General features: G+C 40.7%; 2 protein-coding genes across 4 annotated transcripts in view; one reads left to right on the top strand and one right to left on the bottom strand.

The window, feature by feature from the left end:
* CYFIP1 (cytoplasmic FMR1 interacting protein 1) overlaps positions 1-23018 on the bottom strand; it is a 68965-nt gene that overhangs the window by 19117 nt on the left and 26830 nt on the right. For all 3 annotated transcript variants that reach the window (XM_035558152.2, XM_035558153.2, XM_035558151.1), the window contains exons 16-23: positions 21273-21426; positions 19912-20068; positions 19221-19317; positions 18800-18876; positions 18599-18707; positions 17937-18056; positions 14942-15141; positions 7190-7277 (exon numbers count right to left, since the gene is read on the bottom strand). In XM_035558152.2, coding sequence (XP_035414045.1) covers positions 7190-7277; positions 14942-15141; positions 17937-18056; positions 18599-18707; positions 18800-18876; positions 19221-19317; positions 19912-20068; positions 21273-21426 — 1002 coding nt within the window. The remainder of the gene's footprint in view (positions 1-7189; positions 7278-14941; positions 15142-17936; positions 18057-18598; positions 18708-18799; positions 18877-19220; positions 19318-19911; positions 20069-21272; positions 21427-23018) is intronic.
* LOC118253625 (fibronectin type III domain-containing protein 9-like) lies at positions 1666-3312 on the top strand. The gene has a single exon (XM_035558164.2). It carries the CDS (start codon positions 1666-1668, stop codon positions 2335-2337), a length of 672 nt encoding a protein of 223 aa, XP_035414057.1. The 3' UTR covers positions 2338-3312.

Raw genomic sequence — 23018 nt, 5'->3', positions numbered from 1 at the left:
AATAATATATATTTTGCCAGCCTCCCATCTAGTAAAAAATGCAATTAAAGTATTACAGAATAATCTCAGAATATATTACAAGCAAATTTTATGAGCTTTATTCATCAGGAAATTGGTGTTTAGCCGGGAGACTTAACATCTTAACACTGATCATCAAAAAAAAATCGTTTTTATACTGAAGTCATAAACAATGAAATACAGTGCTACTGGTGGCATTTATGTACCCAAAAAAGCAAGGAACTTTCACAGTGGAAAAAAACTTCCGCATGACTGCCACTGGAAACTGAGTATTAAACCAAAAGACAATCAGATGAAATTGCTTAGGGAGGCTCTTTTCAAAAAGTTACTATCATAGCAAAGCAAAAAAACAAACCTCCCAACCAAACAAAAACATCTACTGGCTGTTATTCATATTTGTTTCGTTATAAAGTAACCATTTTAATCAAAAGTACACCAAGGCAGAAGCCAACTTTTTGTCCCAAAAGGAAGATATTCCTTAAAAGAAGCACTTAGGCAACTGCATGGGAACTGTGATGTTTCTATGCACTGTTTTGTTTCACAGTTAATCATGACTGGCAAAAAGCAAAGACTTGGGGATGGCCAGAGGAGTTTATCCTTCAATATCCATTTCTGCTACCACTTGCCAATTAAGATAAAAAAATTCATTGCTCATGAGAGCAAGCTTTGAGATTACAGAAAACACCAAATAAGCAAAATAAAATGCTAGATAGAAAAAATAGATGATGCATTTCTATTAAAAAAACCACAACACCTCCATCAACACGGGTAAAGGGTTAATCAGTTGGATAGTCAGTCTGTCCTCTGTTTAATGCCAAGCCAGACAGTGTTTCAATTCAGTTTAGAATTCAATGTCATTTTTTTTCCATGAGCTTGTCTCTTAACATAAAACTATGCTAAATACTATGCCTTTTTTTTTCCCTAATCAAAATGTTTGTTGTACTAACCAGAATACTCCGGCATCACACCAAAGAAGAGAGACATGTACTGATGCATCTGTTCAGACTTATGATCATTAGTTTTTTCCCTCTTGGAAGGCTGTATCTGTCAGAATGCACAGGATGTTTACCGCTCTCCTTTACAAATCTCGATGAGTTTTTGTTTCACTTAATGCCACCTAAATGCAAATTCCTCTAGACAAAAATATCCAGTGACTTTATTCTAGGGGCTGTAGCACTCGTGCACACAGCACGTATACTGAAGATGACAGAGGCAAATTTTCAACGAGGTGTTGAGAGCCAGCGTCCCCTGGATCCCAATTGCAAGAGCAGAGTAATCTGAAAACGGCTTTGGAAGGAAGTGGCTCCCCAAATCCAAATCCTGCAAAATACACCGCCTTTTAAGGAGACGAGATACAACTCATCTGAGTTACAGCTGATCACCTGGACAGGCAGCAGCTCTGGCTGAATTTCTCTAATTGTGTTTTTAGCCTTTAACTTGGCAAAGAAATAGACAGTTTAAAGCTAAGAGCACTGTTTCCTAATAAACTCTTTTTTTTTTTTTTTTTTTTTTTTTAATTACAGAGCTCTACGATCCACACAGTATCCCCAGTACCACAACCCCTCAGATACCTGCCTGGGAAACAGTAAGCTCCCCTCTCCAAAGATCCCTCCTGGGAAAGGAAAAAAAACCCCGAGCAGCACGGCAATGGGAATAACCGTCCAGAACATCACAGGGAACACAGCGGTGGTGATCTGGCCCCAGATGGCCAGCTGCGCCGACAGCTTTTACAGCGTCATGTACCACCCCAACTGGAAGAGCATGCCGGCGAGCTACTCGAGGAAGAGCTTCCAGAAGGAAGAGAGGGTGCCCGCCAGCCGCTCCTCCTTCGTGGTCGAAAACCTGACTCCGCTGACCACGTACATCCTGTGCGTCACCTGCCAGTCCGCCAACCCCTCCAGCGACCAGTGCAGGGTCTTTAACACGCTGCAACGAGACCCGGCGTCCGCCGGCACCGCCAAGAAGGAGCTGGCGCTGGGCATCTGGCTGGCCAGCAGCCTCCTGCTCCTCATCATCGCCGCCGTCCTCCTCTACGGCTGCCTGCACCTGCTCTGCCGCAGGAGGCGCGAGCGCCCGCGAGGGCGAGCCGGGTCCTCCGAATGGGACCCGGGGAAGACGTGGACCAAAAGCGCAGCAGGCGCCTCCGAGGAGCTCGGCGTGCAGGGCCAACGGAGGCGGGACGGCGAGGAGAAGCAGCCGGGTGGCATCCAGCTGGCCACGATCATAGAGAACCCGTCAGCCTGCCAGGAGCCCTGCTGGCCCGCTTCCGAGAGCCGGGAACGAGTGCCAAGGGCCGGGCCGTACTCTGCCATCAATTAGAAGCCTTTTGGCAGGGAGGAGACCTTCTGCCACTTGGGACATCCCAGTCCTTCAACCCCATCGCGTGCTCTGTCTGCACTCGCGACAGGGGCTGCTCTCTGCAGCGCTCCCGTCTGTGCCTGCCGCCATCACGGCCCCGTCCGACACCCTTGTGCTGCCCCAAGTACTCAGAGGCAAAGGTTTGGGCTGCCCACGACTCTGCTGCGATTTGCTGCTTCAAAATGCATCAGTTTGTATTTTGAGGGCTGGTTTGGGTTTCTTTACTTGAGAAAAGAAACAAAACCGAATGAAAGCGGTAACCCAAACATTGATTTATTTATTACTTGAGCAAATAAAAATCTAATAGATTTTTTCACACGGAAAGCCAGATTGCCATACTGAAACACACACCCTGAGCATGACAGCTTGCTGGCACGAGCGTTACCCCTGCACTTCTGACTGCTTCTCAAACCAGACACGTGGCTGACCACGGTGCTCTCGGTACCACCCATTCTGAATGAGGGCTCGGTCTCAGCACGTACACTAAACTCAGCAGGATTTTAATGGTATCCCTTCATCTATCTTTGAACTTTCCCCTCAGTCCAAAAACATACACAATATAGCAACTCTGTAAGGACAGTTCCAAATAACCCAAGCAAATACCCTGGGATGTCTTACTTGGAGCTCGTCAGCACCCACCAGAAGGTACTTTCGGCTCCCCAGGCGAGTGACTCCCTGTAGAGGCACCAGAGCTCAGAGAAGCAGCTCCTGGTCCTTCCTCCTCCTTCTCCTTCAGTTTTAAATAATAAAACTCATTCATCAGCTACAAGTTTCTATCCAACCATACCGTGAGTTTTGTATGACCAAGGGGGCAAGGCAGTAAAAACACGCCTAAAGGCATGTTATTTTTGTAACAATCCAATCTGCTAGTCATCTAATTGCGCCTTGAACATCACGGCAAGAAAAAGCCCTTCAGACAGAAAAGTACCAAGAAAAGCCCTTCAGACAGAAATCTGTTCTCCCTTGCAAAATGATGCATCTTGTCTGGCTTATGTGTGTAAGTCACTCTGTTTTAAATCCCTGAAGTGAATTTATGTTCCGTAAAAATGTAATAAATCTTACTACTGCTGTACAATGTGGTATTTCTAAAAACAAAGACGCACTGTGACTGCAGGCCTTGTAAAGTGCTATCAGTAGGAACCTACACGTAATGCCAGCTCTCACTGACCCAGCTCTGTTGGACCAGGAGCAGGCTGGGCAGCTGCCGCCCATTTCCATTGCATCTGGCAGCCGAGCTGGTGTACGAGTTCGACAGGAGAGCACGGGCTGAACATTTCACAGCAGGCAACGGGGCTTTGCAGCTACCGTGTTTGGGCAACGCTTGCCACAACTTGAAAAAGACCTCAGCTCTCATCCTGCTAGGAATACAGGAGCTGACCTAAGTCTGAGGCGTCTTTTTTCCTCCTAGGACAGGTAAAACGTGCAGAAAACATGTGCCAAATGAAGGGAGAGTATTACTTTTAGGAAAGCCTTCCAAAGGAATCTTTGTTAAGTTAGCAATACCATGTTCTCCATCCCCTGCACAGCACTTCCTCCAACTGCCAAGCGTTTGTCTTACACACCAATCTCAAATAAACTGTGCAGATGACAGCACTGCGCTGCTGTGATTCATAAAACAGGTGATTCATGAAACACCCTGAAAAACTCTCTTCAGAACACGAAGGCAACGTGACAGGTTGCCTTCCCAAAAAGGGGCAGCTGGGGAGGAGGGGGCAGAAAAAATGGTTTCAAATGATCTTGTAATTAAATTTACACTTCTTTGACCAGGGCTTCATGAAAGAGAGAAAATATGATTTTAACGTTAAAGGTGTGGAGCCAAGAGACAGAAATTCTCATCCCTGCCAACATCTTGGGCCCCTGGAAAAGACTGTTTATTTTTCTGCATCTCTGTTTCTTAGTGTGGACTTTGAGGCAATCCTATCTGTATATTTACATAATATTTGTGTATTATGTACGTGTGTATCCCATACTGAGAACACAAGGAGCAGTTCAGTCTTAGAGCAGCTTTGAGGCAATTCAACGCCTGAATGTATTGTTTATGCACAAAACACATGCACACAAACACACGCATGAACACATCACACTGAGAAGGTAAGGAGCTAACATGGAAGCGCTCCCAGGAATGGGATTTCCTTCATCTAAATATAAACCCATTCCACTCCAGGAGTTTACTATGCACTGCTTAGACAAATACATCGTTTCACAAGCAACGGATTATCTTGCTCCCACCAGAAAACAGGAATGCACCCAGAGTGTCATTTAAGGACTTCTACACTAGTTTTCAAGAATATCACACACACACACAGAGCTACAGGATTCTTCCACTCTTGCTCAGAAAACTTTTTTACAGATCTGCTCAGGTTCCTTTTGGCAATCCTGTGTTTTGGTAGTTCACTGTCCGTTTTTAACGCTCATCTAATAAAGGGCAAACATTTTAAGTGACTAGAAAGCTGATAACAAGATGCAACATGGTGCAAAATGCTGCTTACTTGTGCACCAGCAGCAGATAAACATAACGCAGAAGACACGCAAACATGAAAACGTTTGGAAGGTGTTGTTTCAAATCCCTAGAAGAGACTCTTTGTTATATATGCACTATTATTTTATGCCTCTGGCCCGTGTTTCCAAATTTCAGTCTGCTGACATTCATTTCATTTAGCTAATCCTACACACATTTCAAGAGGGTAAAGGGATTTCAATGACCACACTCAATGAGCTTTCAAAGTACGCCAGCTCACTTAGAAGGCTGACAAGCTTCTGCAGGCAAGCTCCTTCCTACCTGACAGCTCTGCTCCCATGCCAGCCAGGAGAAGTAAATTGTGTCTGTGGGCTTTTGTTTTGCTCATCAGATGAAAATAATGCTCAGAAAACTAGATGCAATAGAGAATGCGGACTCAACTGTCTATGACAAACATGAACACACATTAATACAAATCAAATGCTTTGATCCACATAGAAATATCCGACATCTGAACCCCCATGAGACCAACACTAAAAAAAAAGATCTTTAATTATTCCTAAGCAAGCACTTCGCTTGTGCAAAAACTTCTGCACAGCAAGTGTTTAAGCTTTACAATCCAGTACGTTCATGTATGAGTGTGTGCCTGCACGGGAAACCACCAAGCCATTGTCTTGACCTAAATAAACACCATGGATTGCTCAAAACCAACCAACCAAAGTTCAATAAGAAAAGAAATCATTCCTTGGCGATCTGATCAATAGGAAGTGCTTACCTGGATATTTTGAATAGTTCAAGAAATCCAAAAAAGAAGACAATAAAACCAAAAATACATGGCTACTCCGCATTCCTCTATTACCCAGACATCAGGCAATTGAGCAGTCTAACAATTAAAGGACTCAAATAACACAGAGACTAGATGCACTCTGTGACAAGCCTGTCTATATAGTGCACAGAATAATATCACACAATAATATCACACTCTGGAATTTGTAGCACCCATCATGTAAGAAATACTATCAGTTACTTGCTATATAAAGCAGAAACGTCCCCTTAAAATTCCATTCAGTTATCCTCAGTTCTAAAATACACCAGATTGAAGAAACACTTAGAACTACAGAGTCAGAAATATTTGCTACCAAAGGCATATTTAGCTACAGAATTAGCTCCAGAAATGCATCTTAGAACCCCTTTGATTGCTCCTGCTCATAGCAGTATGGAAAAATAATCAGATTTCTAAAAACATTTAGCTCTAAGAGTAAAGGTTACTAAACTCATTTTAATAATGTAACCTGACTGATGAAAAAAAAAAAAAAAAAAAAGGTTCTCCAGTAAATCCTCTCTCCCTCAGCCCACTGTATCTTCACTTAGATAAATTAAGTTAGCAATCTGTACTAAATTCAGTGGGCTTTTTGCTCTTTACACAGCATCTGGTGAATTCCCAAAATAGTAAAGAACACAGTAACTCTAATGTAAGAGAATCCTGTTTTCCTATATTTTACTGTTCCCAGTTGGAGAACAGTTATATAAAAAACCATTCACAGGACCAGACGATCAGTTGTTAACTTTCCGTACTACAGAAATGTGAATCCTTTTCCGACTCTTCTGCACTTTAAAGCATTAAAGTTTTACAAGAGCAGCAGATTCATTAGGACTAAAATTTGTAGCTTCACAGAGTACAAGACTACAAATCACGCGGCTTCTATTGGAAACTTGCATAAACCTTCTAGGCACTCCTAATTTGCAAAGCAAAGACCATGCTGATACAGGATCAGGAGATGAGATGGCCAGAAGGCCAACTTCATGAAAAAAGACTGACATCCTTGGGTTGAAGATTCCAAAGAAATACTACATTTTCTTCAAAATAATTTAAGCACTTAATACCTGATAGTTTAGGACAGTCAGTCTAAATTGTACAATTTAAGTCAGATAATAACTAAAGCAGTTTTTCCTATCTATCTGCTCCCTTTTCTCCTGCTATCACAATCTTCAGCACTGTAGCAAGGGAGCAGCTGCACCCAAGATGGGCTCTCATTCTCACTCCCCCAGCTGACTGTTCTTTTTTTCAAGTCTGCTCTGACACTACGAGCAACTGCAATGCAAGGTGGTTGAGGGAAGGAATTATTTTTAGCTATGTCAAATAAGACTAACCATCAGACTAACCACTTACACTCTGGCTAAAACATATGGTGATCTTCACAGTAAAATCTGAAAAAAAGTGTCTGTTGAACCAAAAATAGTCACAAAATGTATGCAAGTCCCTTTTTAAAAACTTTCACGTTCCATAATTTCTATAATTAAAATGATGCCTTTAAATATTGGCAAACCATAATTATAAAGGGAATAAAATCCAACCTTTGATCCGTACAGATACTGGGGCTGTGCATTGGGCTGCTTATCCCTCTGAAACTCCTGGGAAAACGGTAGCACGGTCCGAACAAATCTATGAAAACAGAAGAAAGAAATAATTATTCACACTTCAGTTATTAGGCTTGTGCCTAATGTACCTCATATCCCGTATATTGCTGTTTCTGTCTACATACAAAATCAAAGCCAGAGACCAGTCGGCTTTCAGACCAACCCTGAGAAGAGGGAAGCACACAGCCTGCGTTGCCCAAACGCCGGGGCACAACTCAGAATGCAATTCTCCATCACTTACTGGGACCCCCTTCTTCCCAGTGCTGCATAGGGTCCAAAACCATTTCTCACCACTACTCCAGCCCAGCCCAGCAAAAAGAGAAGCAACCAACAAAGCAGCAACAGCCTCTCATAGAGAGTAAGCAAGTTCCTCGTGCTTCTGAAATGAAGCACTTAGGAATGAACTACAGCTTCAAATAACATTTCTGTTAAATGGCTGGTCTGTGCTCGTCTCCTCCTCCCCCCAGAAACTCACAACAGCAAAAATATGTTAGGTTAATACCTTAAAAAAAAAAAAACAAAGGCATGAAGGGTACAATCCTTGTAGCAAAACAAGCGTTTCAAACATTTCATCCTACCTTACTGATGTTCTAATACGTGTGTAGCAATACACATCACCTTTAATGAAGAGCATTACCACTGTATATTGTAAAAGGGTAAGAGAACTACAAATCTGTGGAGTCCTGCAAAAGATATGATCAAACTGTCCACTCCGATCTGAGGGCTCTGAGAGCCTGAAATCCAACATCTGAGTAGAAGCTGTGTATCTGGGTCCTCTCCTGAACAACACAGATACTCCTCTGACAGTGCCAGATAACCATGAGATTCACATTTTACAACGGTACAGTTTTGGTGGAGGAAGAAGGTAATCGACATCTCCTACAATTCTCATTCTGCTTTCACTTTGCTAAACCAAGCAAAATAACTGTGTGTGTGGGGAGGGGTGCCTGTGGGTGGCTTATTTATTTTTTCTTTTTTCAAACCTGGCAAAAAGGATTTCTTGGTAAATGCTGCAAATTTGCAGAGGCACAAGGAAGTGGAAAAGCAGTCATTTAAGAACTGTACACCAAATATTTGTATCAGGTCAAGCTGTTCCAACTGATAGCTGTCTAAACAAATTGCATTTAGGAAAACGTTTCAGGAAAGGAAGTTTGTAGTACATTATATCATCATAAGATACAATAGATACAACTGTATCCTAATCTGGTTTTGTTTTAAATGTTTGAATTGAATTAACACACAAAATAAATGATTCATTGAGCATTTTTCCTAGAAACTACATAGGTATTCTATTTTTAAATCAGAAATTTCAAGCTGAAAACAGGAACAAAAATTATTTCACCCAAACATGTATAAATTGCACCATGTTGTTTAAAATTATTTCCATTGCTCCCTCCCCCCCCCAAGTAATCTGAAACATTCTTCTGAGAATCTACAACTTAGGGGCAAGGTTTTCTTGTTGTTGTTGGGTTTTGTTTTGTTTTGTTTTTTAATCCGCTCAAAACCAGGCATGCCAACTGTTTCACAGCTGCTTGTTTATACATATCTTAGCCTTGTCTTTCCAAAAGTACTTACACTTTAGCTAAAGTCCAGAAAGTGCTTGCATCTAGAGCTTTTGAGGAAAATCATCTATGTGTATAGGTTTTGATACTACAAATATTTAATTTCTTAGTTAAACCTCCTTACATTTAGATTTCCTCAATTTACAAGTTCCCCTCCTCTCCCTCACTTACACAGCAAATGAAAACTTCCTCTACAGATTGCTTGAATCTGTTCTCTGTATAGATCCATTAACGAGTTTACTGGGGATGTTGTAAATATTTGGTGGAATTCAAAGTGATCTGCAACATATGACAGTCCCACAGATTATTCTATTCCCTTTTCCTTCTCTCCAAATTCTACTGCTTTCTAAACTGACATCAATTTTCAAGCCCTAAAAAGATCTCTAAAATGAAGGAAGTGAAAAGAGATACCGTGCCATTTGAGAGGAGACTGGTTTTCTGTGTGCAGATGTATTGGGCAAGAGCTGCTTTGTTACTGGTAAATTAAAAGCCTCCCAAGGAAAAGAACATTTCAGAATATAAACAGAGGTGCATCCCACGACTTTGGGAGCTACAGCTATTTTTCCTTCCTTTTTCAAAAAGGTATTATGAACATATTTGAATTACAATGTCATTAGCGTCTGAAGACAGTCCCCAAGTGCTACTAGCTTTGTACATGCTGAAGTAACTCCTGCATGTTTTCCCTGTGCTCCTTGACACTCATGGGAGTTTCTCCATCTGTAAAGTTTTAGAGTAGCAGCAAAATAACCTCAAAAGTTTCTTAAATATTTGAAGTAAACACTAACTTTATACTTTCTTGGGGTGCGAGGGAAAGATGCCACAAGGAAGAAAGAGGTTAAGAAAAGGAAGTAGGAGCAAGAGACAGCAAGACACTTATTTGGTATCTTACAGAGGAGCTATGACTAAGTACAAAAGAACCAACAGGGAAAATAGGCTGCATCATTCTAGGAGGTACATGACTAATTCCAACATATCGCTCAGATATTAGACATTTCTTCCCACAACACTAAAAGCTACATAGAAACCATTACAGTTCAGCATCATCTGCTACTCTTCAAACTTTTTTGGTGTGCAGGTATGTTTTCTTTTTGACATCCTGCAGGCTGGCTTCCTCCTGCTCCTCCTTCAAGAAACAGAAATATTTCTTTCAAGGACTGAAGAGTTAGCTCTTGGAATACCAACGATAAAACTAGGCAGATTTTTTACTTTCCCTCCAATATTGCTGGCTGCAGGTTTTGGCATGTTACGAGATAATAATTTTTAATCATTGTTGATGATCTCATAGTAATTTGTTCATTTTAATCAACATGGGTTGTAAGCAGCCAAAGCAGATTAAGCGATGAAAAGCCTGCTGGCTTACCAGAGCTTTGCAACAACGATTGCTAAAGGGAAACATGAGCCCCAAAGTAAACATTTTAGGGATCAAATAATTTTATATCAGTGTTTCTGTGATACCTACCAGGAAGGAGTTCATAGTGAGCACTTTACAAGCCAACTGCCAACATCTATTTAAGAAAATACAGAGAAATCTGAGAGGTACTGCTTTGGTCAATGAGACCACTTCCTTGCTACTGCAGGCACAAGATCAGACAACCTCAAACATTCTGAACTTTATCTCACAGTAATCATCCACATCCTCTGCTGTTTTACAACCAAACCTTTTCTAAACAGCTGGGAAGACTGTTATAAAGTCGGTGCTTGGGGGGGGAGCAGAGGGCGATGTGAGGGAGGGTGAGAAGATGGACAGAATTAGCACTGGTTAACACTCGAGGAAGGTGCTACTGGAGAAAAAAGCCAACAGAATGAGGTGTATATTTAGCTAGAAAACGAGGCTTCGGACTTTGGGTAGGTGCAAAGATGCTTTGCCTTAATCTTTTTAAACACCAAATGTCAGAATATCATTCATGACAGAAACATGAACATTCTTGCAATATTCAATATTCCTGTTTTTGGTGTGGTTATAATCATAGTTGGATTTAGCCCACCCAGAAAGAAATTGATAAAGAAATTCCATCCCAAAATCAGGATCATATTAAAATCCTTCAGTAGGTCTAAGCATCCCATACAGGCTTACATGGGATTCCCTACAGAATTCAGGCAAGACCATACCTCTCCCCAGGAAACTTTAATCCCAATTTAAGAGAGAGAGAGAGAGAGAACGGGAGGCTAAAAACTGAAGCACAAGGAAACAACAAGACGAAAGAGTATGAAAGAGTAATGGCTACCTAAAGCTCTATCCCTATCACCGTTCTTTCTGGCCTTCCCTCCTGGCAGTAAGATTCTATTTTTTTTTTCTTAAAGCAAGAGAAGATAATATGCTTGTCAAGTTTGATGGGCTATTTGACTACAACCACCCTACTTTACATCAACCAACACAACAGCACCATTTGGCTCTTTGTAGCAGAAACTAGTTGTTTCCAAAGCCAGTGCTGCTTTTCAGACTTGTTCCAGCAGAGTGTCTGAGAGGGCTGGAAATTTTTCTGAGCAGTGACAGTCACACGGTACATACAAGACAGGACAACAGCTGTTCTCTTGTGAAAACTAGTCTCAAAAGCAGTATGAGAGAGAGAGAAAGAGAGAGAGAGAGAGACAACTCGCAAAAGGAAGGGGGAAAAGAAAGGAAAAACTGGTCTTTTTGTTCATTCTGTAATAACTTTGTATCCTCCAAAAAAACATGTCATATTGCATTTAGAAGAGTGCTGTACACATGAATTTTTAGCAGAGAATACAGATTTGTATAATGTGTTGAGAGGAGACGGAGCCACAAGTCTGACTGCTGTCTTGGGAAGCTTGTGTTAGTGTTTCAAGAAAGTACAGAAAACCCTCAATCCAAATAAACACCTAGGTTGTCTCACACTTGTCTCACTCTGTTAGCCCTCAGCACAAAACATGCTATCATGGAAGGAAAAGATCAGCTCAGGATTAGTAAACAGAGAAAACATGACAAAGGAAACATGACTAGAAACACCGGAAAAGGAACAAAAAAAATCTGGAAGTTGTCCTCAGGCCTTTTGAATCCTCTGGACAGTTCTAGTCCTCCTAACTTCACAAAGATTCAGGGGAATGAAAAAAGTACAGATATGGGCATAAGTATGAAAAAGATTCATGGTGCAGAAAGACCTTTGGCTTGGAAAAACGTACAACTGAGGGGAAACATGAGGAAAGGATCCTGAAGAAAAAAGTCCCAAGCAGCACAGAAAAGACAAGTGGGAAAAGGGGAAACGGCTGCTCATGAAGACTCTCAGTGTAAGAACTGACTAGCAACAGGTTCAGAATAAACTAAAGAGAGCTTTTCATACAGCAGGCAGCTTCCCTGCAAACTCCTCCCTACATCACGTCATGAATGCAAAAGCTGCCTATTGCTTTACAAAAGGACTAGACAAAGCAGCGGGGGGAAAGTTCTGTTAGAAATGCACTAACATCCCACCACTTTTTGTTTTAGGGAAGCATCTGATGGTTGCTAGAGGCTGGCACGTTTCCTGAGAGAAAAATCACCACAAGCCTTCCTTATTTTTACACTCGACATCCACATACATGGCTGCTGCCAGCGTCAGGATGCACGATCAGAGAGTCCTGCAACCTCAGCCACTACTGCAGTTCTCATGCTGTTAACCACAGTCCTGTTCCCTCTCTTTCTTGATTGACAACAAACAGATTAAAAACACCCTTGGGCTTCACTGCTATTGCCCACCCGCAGAGGTCCTCCTGCTCATCTCCCAGTTCCTCCTCCACAAAAAGCCTCTCACCTGCAGCTGTGCAGCTGTCCAGGAGACTAAAATTCAGAAAACTGGCAACTACAATTATTAAATTGCTAGGTCTTTTGATAACAGCCTCGCTGTTTAATCTCAGTACATTTTCAGATGTAAAACAATTCTCAAAATAAGTCTCAAATAATTAAAGATGCAACATGTTTCAGTACTTCAGCGTGAACAACCGTAGCCTTTGTATGAAACCTGCAGCCTTGTAAAAGTTTGAACTCTCATGAATGATTGAAATCATGAAGTTCAAGCACTCTCGTGAAAAGAGCTTCAAAAGGTACTGGGCACAAGCTAACCTGGCCAAAACACTAGCTTTAGAAGAACCATCCCGACACGCGAGCTCTACTCGAATTAACAAAAGGCAAGCCACAGATACTACACGTTTCCTGGGACCTCTACCCCCAGTGCCCAACTCCAAGCAACATCTCTGCTTTTCATTATACACATTCCTCTTTCTTCCAGCCTTTTATTGTTACTTTCCTTCCCTTGCTTCCACGTGCTTTCTCTCAAGACATTACCTATCAAGAGTCAAGAATTGATTTGACAGCTCATACAGAGCTTGTCACTGGGTACTCATGTACATGTACTCAATACCCTGTACTAAGTTAAATACAGAGATAATTTGAAGTTCATACTAACTGCAGGGAGGCAACAGAAATAATGGACATGCTTGAGAACTATAAAGGGCTAGAAATCACCTCTTCCCTCTGCCAAGGATCAGGTGAGCACCGTATCATGTGTGTACCATTAATTCTCACCACACTCCTGTTCTCACCTGAAACCAGAGCAATTCTGTGATGAAACTGGACACGTGGTACAGACACTGCCTACGATCTGGCTCCCTTTAGCATCTCTGAAATTAATTTTCCTGATTTAATTATCCGATAAGCTCAAGGACCAGCCTAACTCAGTTTGTGCATACAGCTTTTAAGTAGACAAGCAGCAACCCTTGTCCACCTACACTTGCCTCCTGAGCACTGCGGTCTGCACTACTAAAATCTTTCCAGCCAGGATAGGGAGAGTAAGTTGTTCTAGGAGCTACTGCATATCACTCATTGTGGCTGCCACATGAAACATCATCACTGCATCAAAACTGTCTTTTAGTATTATGCTTATGTGATTCTTAACACATCACACTGAATATCCCAATACTGATTTCCAGACACGTCAACATGCACGGTAGCTTCCCCAGAAATATATTCAACATTGCTATGAAGACAGATTAATGTAACAGAAGCTTCTTGCCTAAACCTTAAACACAAAACCCACTCTTTTTTGTTTTTTACTTCCCGACAGAACCTTGGATCTAAACCGCAGCATAACCATCAAGAACATGTCAGACAGAGGAAGCGCTCCATGGAGAGAGTGAGAGATGAGAATGGGCTTTCTCCTCTTCCTACAGCTCAGTATTCAATACCACTTTGCTGTCACTTCACAATGCTTTCAGCAAAATCCAATTAAAAGCCAAAAGCACTACAAATCCTAAAAACAGCACACAAGCAGGAAGTCCAACTGCTGAGCCCTCCACTCGTTCAAATTCTGGATCCCACCTTTTGCTTCCTTTTTCCATTACTCACTCTCCTTAACAGCTGCAACAGCAGGAATGAAGGACACCTGGAACAAAACTCTAACACTACAGATATCCTAGAGTCTTCTGCTAACATAAGGTGAATGAAACAATAAAAGCTTTCAATTAGAAAAGACAAACTTTTAAACAGCACGAACCACCTGAGACCAAAAAAAGACACGAAATACAATTTACAGCTTCTCTGAATGATGTCGGATGAGTGTCCTCTGCTCCAAAAAGGACTCACGCTTCAGAATAAGACTGCAGGACTTCCCTGGCTTATGAAGGCTCAGTAACACACAACTGATGGGCACGAAATAGCCAGAAGTTCCAGAGACATGGAAAAGAGCAGCAATACAGATAAAACCATATCCAGTGAACACTGAACTCTTCCCTTCCAGCAAGCAATCCTTTTTCTTCACAATAATACAGAAACAAACAATATCATTTTAATTTCATCATCTCACAGCTGAGGATCCCATTTACCAAAACGTCTTCCTGATATACACGTTGCAGTGTTTTTTGGACACGCTTCATTTTCAGCATATCATAGCGGAGTCATTAAAATGTCATAGAATTTGGATGCTGAGGTTAATTTTTCATTTCTACCATGGACTAATAAGTGTCTTTCATACACTTGACAGTACTTAGTAAAATGACTCATTCCACTTCATTTCACATAAAGCATTAGGAGTGGAACATACACTGAATGAGTAGTGATGGACTTTGTCAGCACTTGCTGGGAGAGAAGTTGCAGGACAGTCAAAGAACTTTTTAATCAACAAAAGGCGGCCGTGCCAACCTGTTAGTGGATCCATTATAGCAGTAGTTTGGAAGGAAATCATAATTCAGTTCCCAAAATACATGAAGAGTGATTCGTCCATAAGGGGCTGACACGTTGTGATTGGCTTCCCTGAACATGGCATCAAAGCTATCCAAGGTCATGTATCTGCTCAGAAGCTTGTGAGTCATTTTGTTTATTTCTATCAAGCCATCCAGCTCCTACAAAAAACAAACGAGGAAAGAAAATGAGCAGTACATTTAATAAAGTGGAGAAACTCAACAAAGTACATAAAAAACCTCGACGAATAGGAGATTAGAAGTCAAAACAAACAACTGACTGCTCTCCCATCTCTTACTTTAATGATAAAGCTGGAAGGAATCTGTGCTCTTAGTATTGTTCAATATTTGTGTCCCACCAAAACCCTCTGAGATACTGAGGGCATTCAGTAACATCTGTCCACACTGCCTGCAGCTGTCTCAAGCACGGATGTGGGCCATCTCTTCTTTCACTGAGCAAAAGTTAAAACTCCAACATTTACATGGGGTCAGAAACAGGCCAAGAGACAGCTTCTGCATTTCCTACTTTACAAGCTATCACAAGGCCATTTCTGCTGGGTAGGGAAACTGGTGACCTCTCTCTTGTGGTAGCACTACTAAGGACAACATCAGATTTACCATAAATCCTTCTCTTGGTTTACTCAGTGAAAGACTGCACTAAGATGCAATGAAAGACTAGACATTTATAAATGTAGCGAAGGTATCCACAAAATCTCTAGCCATGGGCTATATAACCACACACGGGCACTGCCTTTCATAATGTTTCCCTTCTTGACAAGAGGTTTTCTAATATGGTTTCTGGCACTTTCTTTAAATCAAACAAAATTCAAGTTATCCATCCCTAACATCAAACGCTGAAACAATAGTACTTTGGAAACAGTACACCGAACACATTAATGACCAGACTTAGTCTAGCAATTACAAGGCAATTCACAGTATAACTTTTAACCAGTGGGTACCAAAAAAAAATACAACCACACACACACAGAACAGCCCATGAATCAAAAAGAGAACACCAACAAGCACTGCTTATTTTGCAATGACATATTTGTGTAGTTACATATGAAGCAATGTCCAATGGAAACTGGGCTTTATTCGGCTGTGCAAACTACTGGTCATCTTCCCATACAGAGTCTGATTTAATAGCTCCACTTCTCAAAGGGTTTTCAAACCTATGACAGTTACTTTTAGAAAGCAAACCAAAAGAACTACTATGATGGTTATGATAGTACTGAGTCCAATCTGAGGGCTAAAATAGCTCAATCTTTCCACTGACTTCACTTAACTTATTTAGCTTGTAGAACAGCAGAAAATATTTATTAGTTAAGCTATTGGTATCAGCTTCTTACTGAGGAAGCTAAGTAGTTTTCAGCAAAAATTATTTTTGCATAAAACCAAAGAGGGGAAAAAAAAAAAAAAGAGGGGAAGTGGGATGGACAGCAACTTAGCCCTGCCAATTTCTAACTCAAGGAGTAAGAATCTATGACCTAAGAAACGTATCAATGGTTTCTGTTCACTTAGCCAGTAAGAAAGTAATTCAAAGGTTACAACGCCCAGCACCAAAGTGGTGTGAAAAGCCAGACTCCTGCCCATCTTTATGGCCAGTATTTGATTCATCTCCAGTAAAGAATGACACAAAATCAAGGGAGTTAACTGCATGACAAAATTTCACAGGTGAAAAAACATTACGACAAGATTGATGGTAAACTTTCCTGCACAACTTTTAATTTTTTTCATTCCAGCAGAACAGAATGTAGCTGATATTTTTCTTGTTGACTGCATATTTACTTGTCAAATTCATGCTGTCTGGAAATAAAATTTGTTCGTTAACATTTTCATCAGGAAACTAATTCAAAAGGACACCTCAACATTGCACAGATGCTCTCCTTCCATAGGCACAAGTCAGATCTCATTCTTCCACAAAAAATTTGCCTTGATTTTGTCAAGCTACAAAACCAAGCTGCCTGGTTAAACAAACTCCTTTTGGTTCTACCAGCCACGATGCTGTTTTGTTTTGGTCTGCAGTTAATGTGTAAGTGCAGACAGAAGTGTGCACTTCCAAAAAGCTTACACGATGACAATGCTCATCCTCCTTGTTTCCTCGTATCGCCTAGAATGCTTTCTCTACTGGTGCTGTTTACAATTTAAAACTCTCAAGGTCCTTCCCTGTAGCAGGTTTATTTTTTTTTCTGGGTGAGGAAAAAAACAAAATTCTCAGCCTCAACAGGATAGGACTTGCATAGCCACCTGTACTGCAGCATACACTAGAACACTGCGACAGGTCTGGCCAAGGTTTGTTCTGGACAGAGACACAGTTTAAGGTACAGGGAGAAAAAAAAACAAACAACATAGCCCATCAGAATCAAAAAAGTCTACAATATACTACAACTTCAACAGAGGATGTGCAAGTATACTTTATGATGTAGCTGGACGTACTAACTACACTACAAAAGAATGCCTTTTGCAAGAACAAACTGCTTCTCTAGTGGGGGTGGTTGTCAATCCAGATTTAGTAAACAAGACAAACATCAACCGTAGCACCATATGATTTCACACGTATGGAAAAATGAAAACAAAACATCAGAGTGAACAGTTTTGTTATTTTTCTTATAAGGCTGCTTAAATTCTTTCCCACGTATACGTTTAACTAAGGTTTGCAATAAAACAAGTTTGCCTCTTAATAATTCAGCCTCTTCTTCCTACAGCAGTGACTGTGCATCTATTCACTGAGAGAACATCCAGAGGACTTCAGCAAAACCTCACAAAATGTTTTTGGCTTCTATCATTAATAAACACACACATTTATAATGAGGGGAAAAAAAGGGGGGGCGGGGGAAGGCTAGATGTCTATCAGTCTCAATGCAAACAAAACCTATTGCTCAAATAAAAAATATGTAGCATTCTAGACACCCAGCTGCAGTGCTGATGCTCTGACAAAACTGCAGCACAACACTCACCACAATGGAAGTCAAATCCTCGCTTTCAAATCGACCAATTGCCAGCTCCATTGACCTGTACATAGCTGCTGAAATTCGCTGAGTGATCAGTCGGTTCAGGTCTATCGACCTACCGAGAAGCTAAAGGAAAAAAAACGCTCTTAAGCTTTGAACAGAATGTCAAATTACAAGACAAGCTGTACAGGAACTATGAGATTCCACAGAGTAATAGACTTTTAAATGGAGAACTTTCATTCCAAACACAAAGAAATAAAGTAGATGGATCTACTTTACATCTCAGTTCTCACAAAAACAAGTAAAATCACCTGTTGCATTTACATCTAGGTATTTATATCAGCGTCCTATTGCTTCCATGACATTGTGCCAACAACGCATTCAAAACTGGTGAAAGACATAATTAGGAAGACAATGCTACCACACAAGACATTTCTACTGGGCTTGTGTTTGTTTAACTGCAACAGACATTCCCATTAAAACATGACCTGTTAAGATTTTTGTTAATTTACTCCTTCGTACAACAGAAAAAAATGATCTCAAAGGTCAGTTCTGCCACTTAGATGACAGAATATAAAGCACAGAAGTAGTTTTACATATCTACATAAATCAATACCACTGGAAAATCGCCAAGCAAAGCAAATACAACAGAAAATGAGTTAACTCACTTGGACGTGTCTTTGTTTCAGCAGTGTCTCATAGCGGTTGGATTGTAGCAACTGAATGCTTGCTCCCTGATTCTTGCATTCTGAACGTAATCGTTTATCCAAAAGCAGGCTATTAAAAAAAGAAGAAGGTGTTTAAGTACAGCAGACGACAAACCTGAGCAGAAATGCATGAATAAAAGTTGTTGCTGCTGGAATATCTACCTGCCAGCCATTGCCTTGTAGTATGCAAATATTTGGTCTGCCAGCTTGTAGACAAATTGGTCAAAACACAGGTTTACCTTAGGAGGGAAAAAAATATGAGCATTTATGGCTACTTAGAATTAGAAGAGGGGAACTTAATCCAAGACTTCCCACCGCTTAGCAAACATCATTAAGAGAGTAAGCATTTCTAAATTTCCTAGCACACGAGATGACATCAGCTTTGAGTATTAATGCAAGTGGTTTTGCACAGTTCAACAAGTTTCCTCGCAACATGTTGCCAGACCAGTTACCCATCCTCTGTCTTCTCAGTTTGTTCCTTACCCCCATCTGTTCTGTATCTCTTACAATAGGTCTTAGCCTTTAACATAGTTTTCACAGTAAGGTACAGACTACTTTTCTCCAGTAGGTAAGGTTGCTTTACCTCTGCCTCAATCTCATCATAGAGGAACTGCTTCTTAAATTTAGTAAGTGCATAATGAGCACTGTCATTATAAAGGTCCAAAGAATAGAGAACATACCTGAGTGAAAAAGAACAAAGAAAACAAGTTACATGTCTGCAGAGATTACAGTTCTTCAAGACGGTAAAATCAACATATTGTAATCCGGCCAATAGTGATCTACATGTCATAAAAACATTTTCTTTATATAAACTCCAACACACAAAAAAAAAGCACACTTGCTCCTTTAAAAAAGTCTTTTGTTAGTTTAAGAATTTGTATAGATTTGTTTACAGTTTGAAACTTGTTTCACAGATATAGTTTTAATTAAATGGAACCATGCTCTTACTACTGCGGATTACACTCCGTAACTAATCAATGATGTTGATTATAAATAAGGAGGCATACTGCAAAATAAGCCAGAAGAAGAACTCGTCCAGAGAACAGCAGCTGGTGCAATGATACTTATATGAAAGATTGAAGATTTCAATTATTCACTTGGAAAAGAAAGCCGAAAATTCTGGAAGTCGGCAAATGCAGGAAGAAAACTGTATGAAGATTTAGAATACCTTCTCAGTTACTGCTTGTCAAAACCAATTAAAGCAGTAACATTATAACACAGAGTGGCAATCATTATGAAAAATTGTTTGGTGGAAGAGCACAATCAGGTCTTACTCCATCATTGATGCCTCTTTTGTCTCCAAAATATGGTCCGTCAGAATCCAAGGCATGGACATCTCAATGGGAAACTGGATTCTTCTGCCCATGGTCAGTTCTAAGAAGAATTCCCTGAACCACAGCTGGGACAAATCACAGCACTGCTGCAGGGTTTCTTACAGGATAAATAAGGCAGAATTAAACTTCTATAAGAAGTACATCAAGAACAACACAATTGTGATTCTGATGATGCAATGTGAAACAAAAAAAGCAAGCGTGAATCATTCACAGGCCAGATGTGTAAACTCAATTCAAAACGTAAAGCCCGTGACTTTTTCAAATAGCTCTGAACTCCATGTTGGTCCCCAAAGAGGTGCCTTATTACAGAAGATACCATGGATGAGACTACCAGTTAAATGGAAAAACTATGTTCACCATTATAGGGGAGTTTCTAGCTTAATTTCTCATTTAGGGGCTGCTCTCAGCTGTGCACAGAAGTAGAAGGCAAAGGAGACAACATTGTACTGGAACCATCAGGACCACCTATCCCTCTGGAGGACTGAATCGCTCCACACACTCCTGTTGATTTAATGGGCAGGAAATGACATACAGACACATGAAGAAGGGATTAAAATAAAAAGTTTCTAAGGCCACTGTTGGGGACACAGATATGCTTTTTCCCACCTCTCCAGTAAACGCTCAGCACAAGCCTTCTTTTGCAGAAGGCTTGAGACCAAAACAGAAATGAACTTTTTACATTAAAATCTTCCAAAGACCAAAGTGCTCTATACCAGGAGCATTATCATAGAAATAAGCAGGCTCCCCCTTCTTTGAGGGTAAAGGAGTCCAGTAACAAAACAAAAATGAAAGACAACACAGCATGGTGATGACAAGGACTAAATACATTCAATGTCAGTAGGTGAATTCTTTAGGACAGCATGTTTCCGATTACAATTAACTGAATAGTAAGAGTAGTGAAATGACATCAAATTTACCACAACAGAGAACTCATTTCCTCTGTATTTAAAAAAAATATAAAAAAATCAGCCCCCCCAAAACAAAACACAAAAGCTACTTCCTTTTTACAATTTCATTGCATATAGGCTTATCTGTCCCTTGTTTATATGAATACATACATAAAAATATAAAAGGGAGGCAACAGTATGAAATTTGACCCATTTTAATGAAATGTATAACAAGGCAAAATAAAAATCCCACCACAATATTGAATATCACGTCTCAGAAAAAGTTTGGCCAGACCGAGGTTTTTGATAAATAAACCAAAGGTAAGTTGGCTTAGGCAATCGGAAACATTTTCCAGGTCGTGTTAGAGGTGTTAGGACATGCTAAGCTGGACACTGATCATCTACATATCTTACCACTGAAATTTATCAAATGAGTGTAGAAGAAAGACTCGCGGTGGAATTTTTCTATGTCCAATATGGTGGGTCCCTCAAGGCTACTTCTCAAGGTTTTCTTGGAACCACTTTTGTCAGCAATGAGGGACTCTAACATAGTTCTCACCATGTAAAGCTGTATCATTAAAGGAAACAATTGTGGTGGAAGGGGGGGGAAAAAGGAAAATACACATGGCACATTAGTTGAGCAACACTGAGAATTACTATCAGCAAGCGACCGCTCCACTTCAAATGGAAAACTTTGTGGCACCGTGGGGTGAAAGCCCTCGAGGCAGGAGGAAGAGACGCAGCGCTAGCCTAGGCACCAGCACAAATGCCTGCCCATGCCAAGGGGCCTCCGCTGGCATCGGGCAGCAGACCGTTTGCCGTGGAACAGTTCACATCACCACAAAAGTAGTAGAAGTAATAAGTAATGTCTTACCACCAAAGTTTAAAAGAGGCGGATAGATGTAGGACTGCCTCAGAAACTTGTGTGTCACATGCAATAGCTTTTCCAGTCCCAGAGACTTGAGCTGCTTCAACAGCTCGGCAGAGTTTAAGGACTCTGTCATAGTGCGAACCATGTAGAGCTAAAAACCAACAGACAGGGGCAGGCAGGGGAGAGAGAATCCGTTAATAAAAACACACGGGTAAATAAGGAAGGGGAAACAGAAGCAGAGGAAACATGTTAGTTCGTTAAAAATGAAAAGCAGCACAGTAAGCATGCAAAGGAAGGTAGTACGCTTTAAGACTGAGAGGTTTCCTCATTCAGGATGATCACGGCCACCCAGTGCTCCCAAAGGAGAAGGGAAAAGTTCCCATTCCTCTCAGAAGATGCAGAGCCAGGCCCTCAAGCCATTAGCTTCTCGAGTCATTTCACAAAGATTTCCAAGCATTACCAATTCATAAATAGCCATTTTAGAGCTGTGTGAGACTGAGAAAGAAGTTTCTAAAATTGATATATTTGACCTGCCCTCCTCACATCAGCCGAGACAAACACGTGCCAGCCTAGGAGCAGAGAAAGACGACAAACGGGTTCTCCAAAGGGCTTGTTCCAGCCACTGAAATGAAGCCCTTAAACATACCAATCACAGGAGAAGCACACTGGTGGTGATATTTAAAAAAAAAGGTTGTTTGTTTAGAAAATTAGAATTCAACCCAAAATCCTCATTAAACCCACCTGACTAAAAATTCACGCAACTTATTATTACCCAAGATTATTATCCAGGTGTGTTCTCTTCCCCACAGGTTTCAGGCACAAAAATATTTTATTTACATATCACAGTTGCCTTCGGTTTTGCACCCAAAGTGCTCAGTACCTCATTTGCTCAGTTGAATTATGAAGATGAGGCCATATGCTCTCCAAACAAATTCATAAATAAAATAAAAAGGGGGGATTACGTGGAGGTAACAGAACCAACATCTAAGCATGGGATTTTGATGACTACCACGGAAAACACACTTGAACGACCTGTTGTTTTAGTAGCAGCACAATATTAAACAGATTCTAAGGAGCAGTTTCATTATTCATTACTGAACAAGATGAGAGATCTTGTCATAATTTAAATATGTGAGAGTATTTGAATTTTAAATATCACTTAAAACAATAATTTATGGGATTCGACTGAAAAAAATCCACCAGCCACACCAAAGAGAGTCTAAAAAGGAATCGGTCAAGAAATCATCAAATCTTTCCAAAATACTATATTAAACATTAGGAGCTCAATG

Source organism: Cygnus atratus, chromosome 1 (genome assembly GCF_013377495.2).
Source record: "Cygnus atratus isolate AKBS03 ecotype Queensland, Australia chromosome 1, CAtr_DNAZoo_HiC_assembly, whole genome shotgun sequence".
In the NCBI taxonomy this organism is placed as follows: Eukaryota; Metazoa; Chordata; class Aves; order Anseriformes; family Anatidae; genus Cygnus; species Cygnus atratus.
Note: the sequence above shows the minus strand (reverse complement) of the source record. Positions and strands in the feature narration are given on the sequence as shown.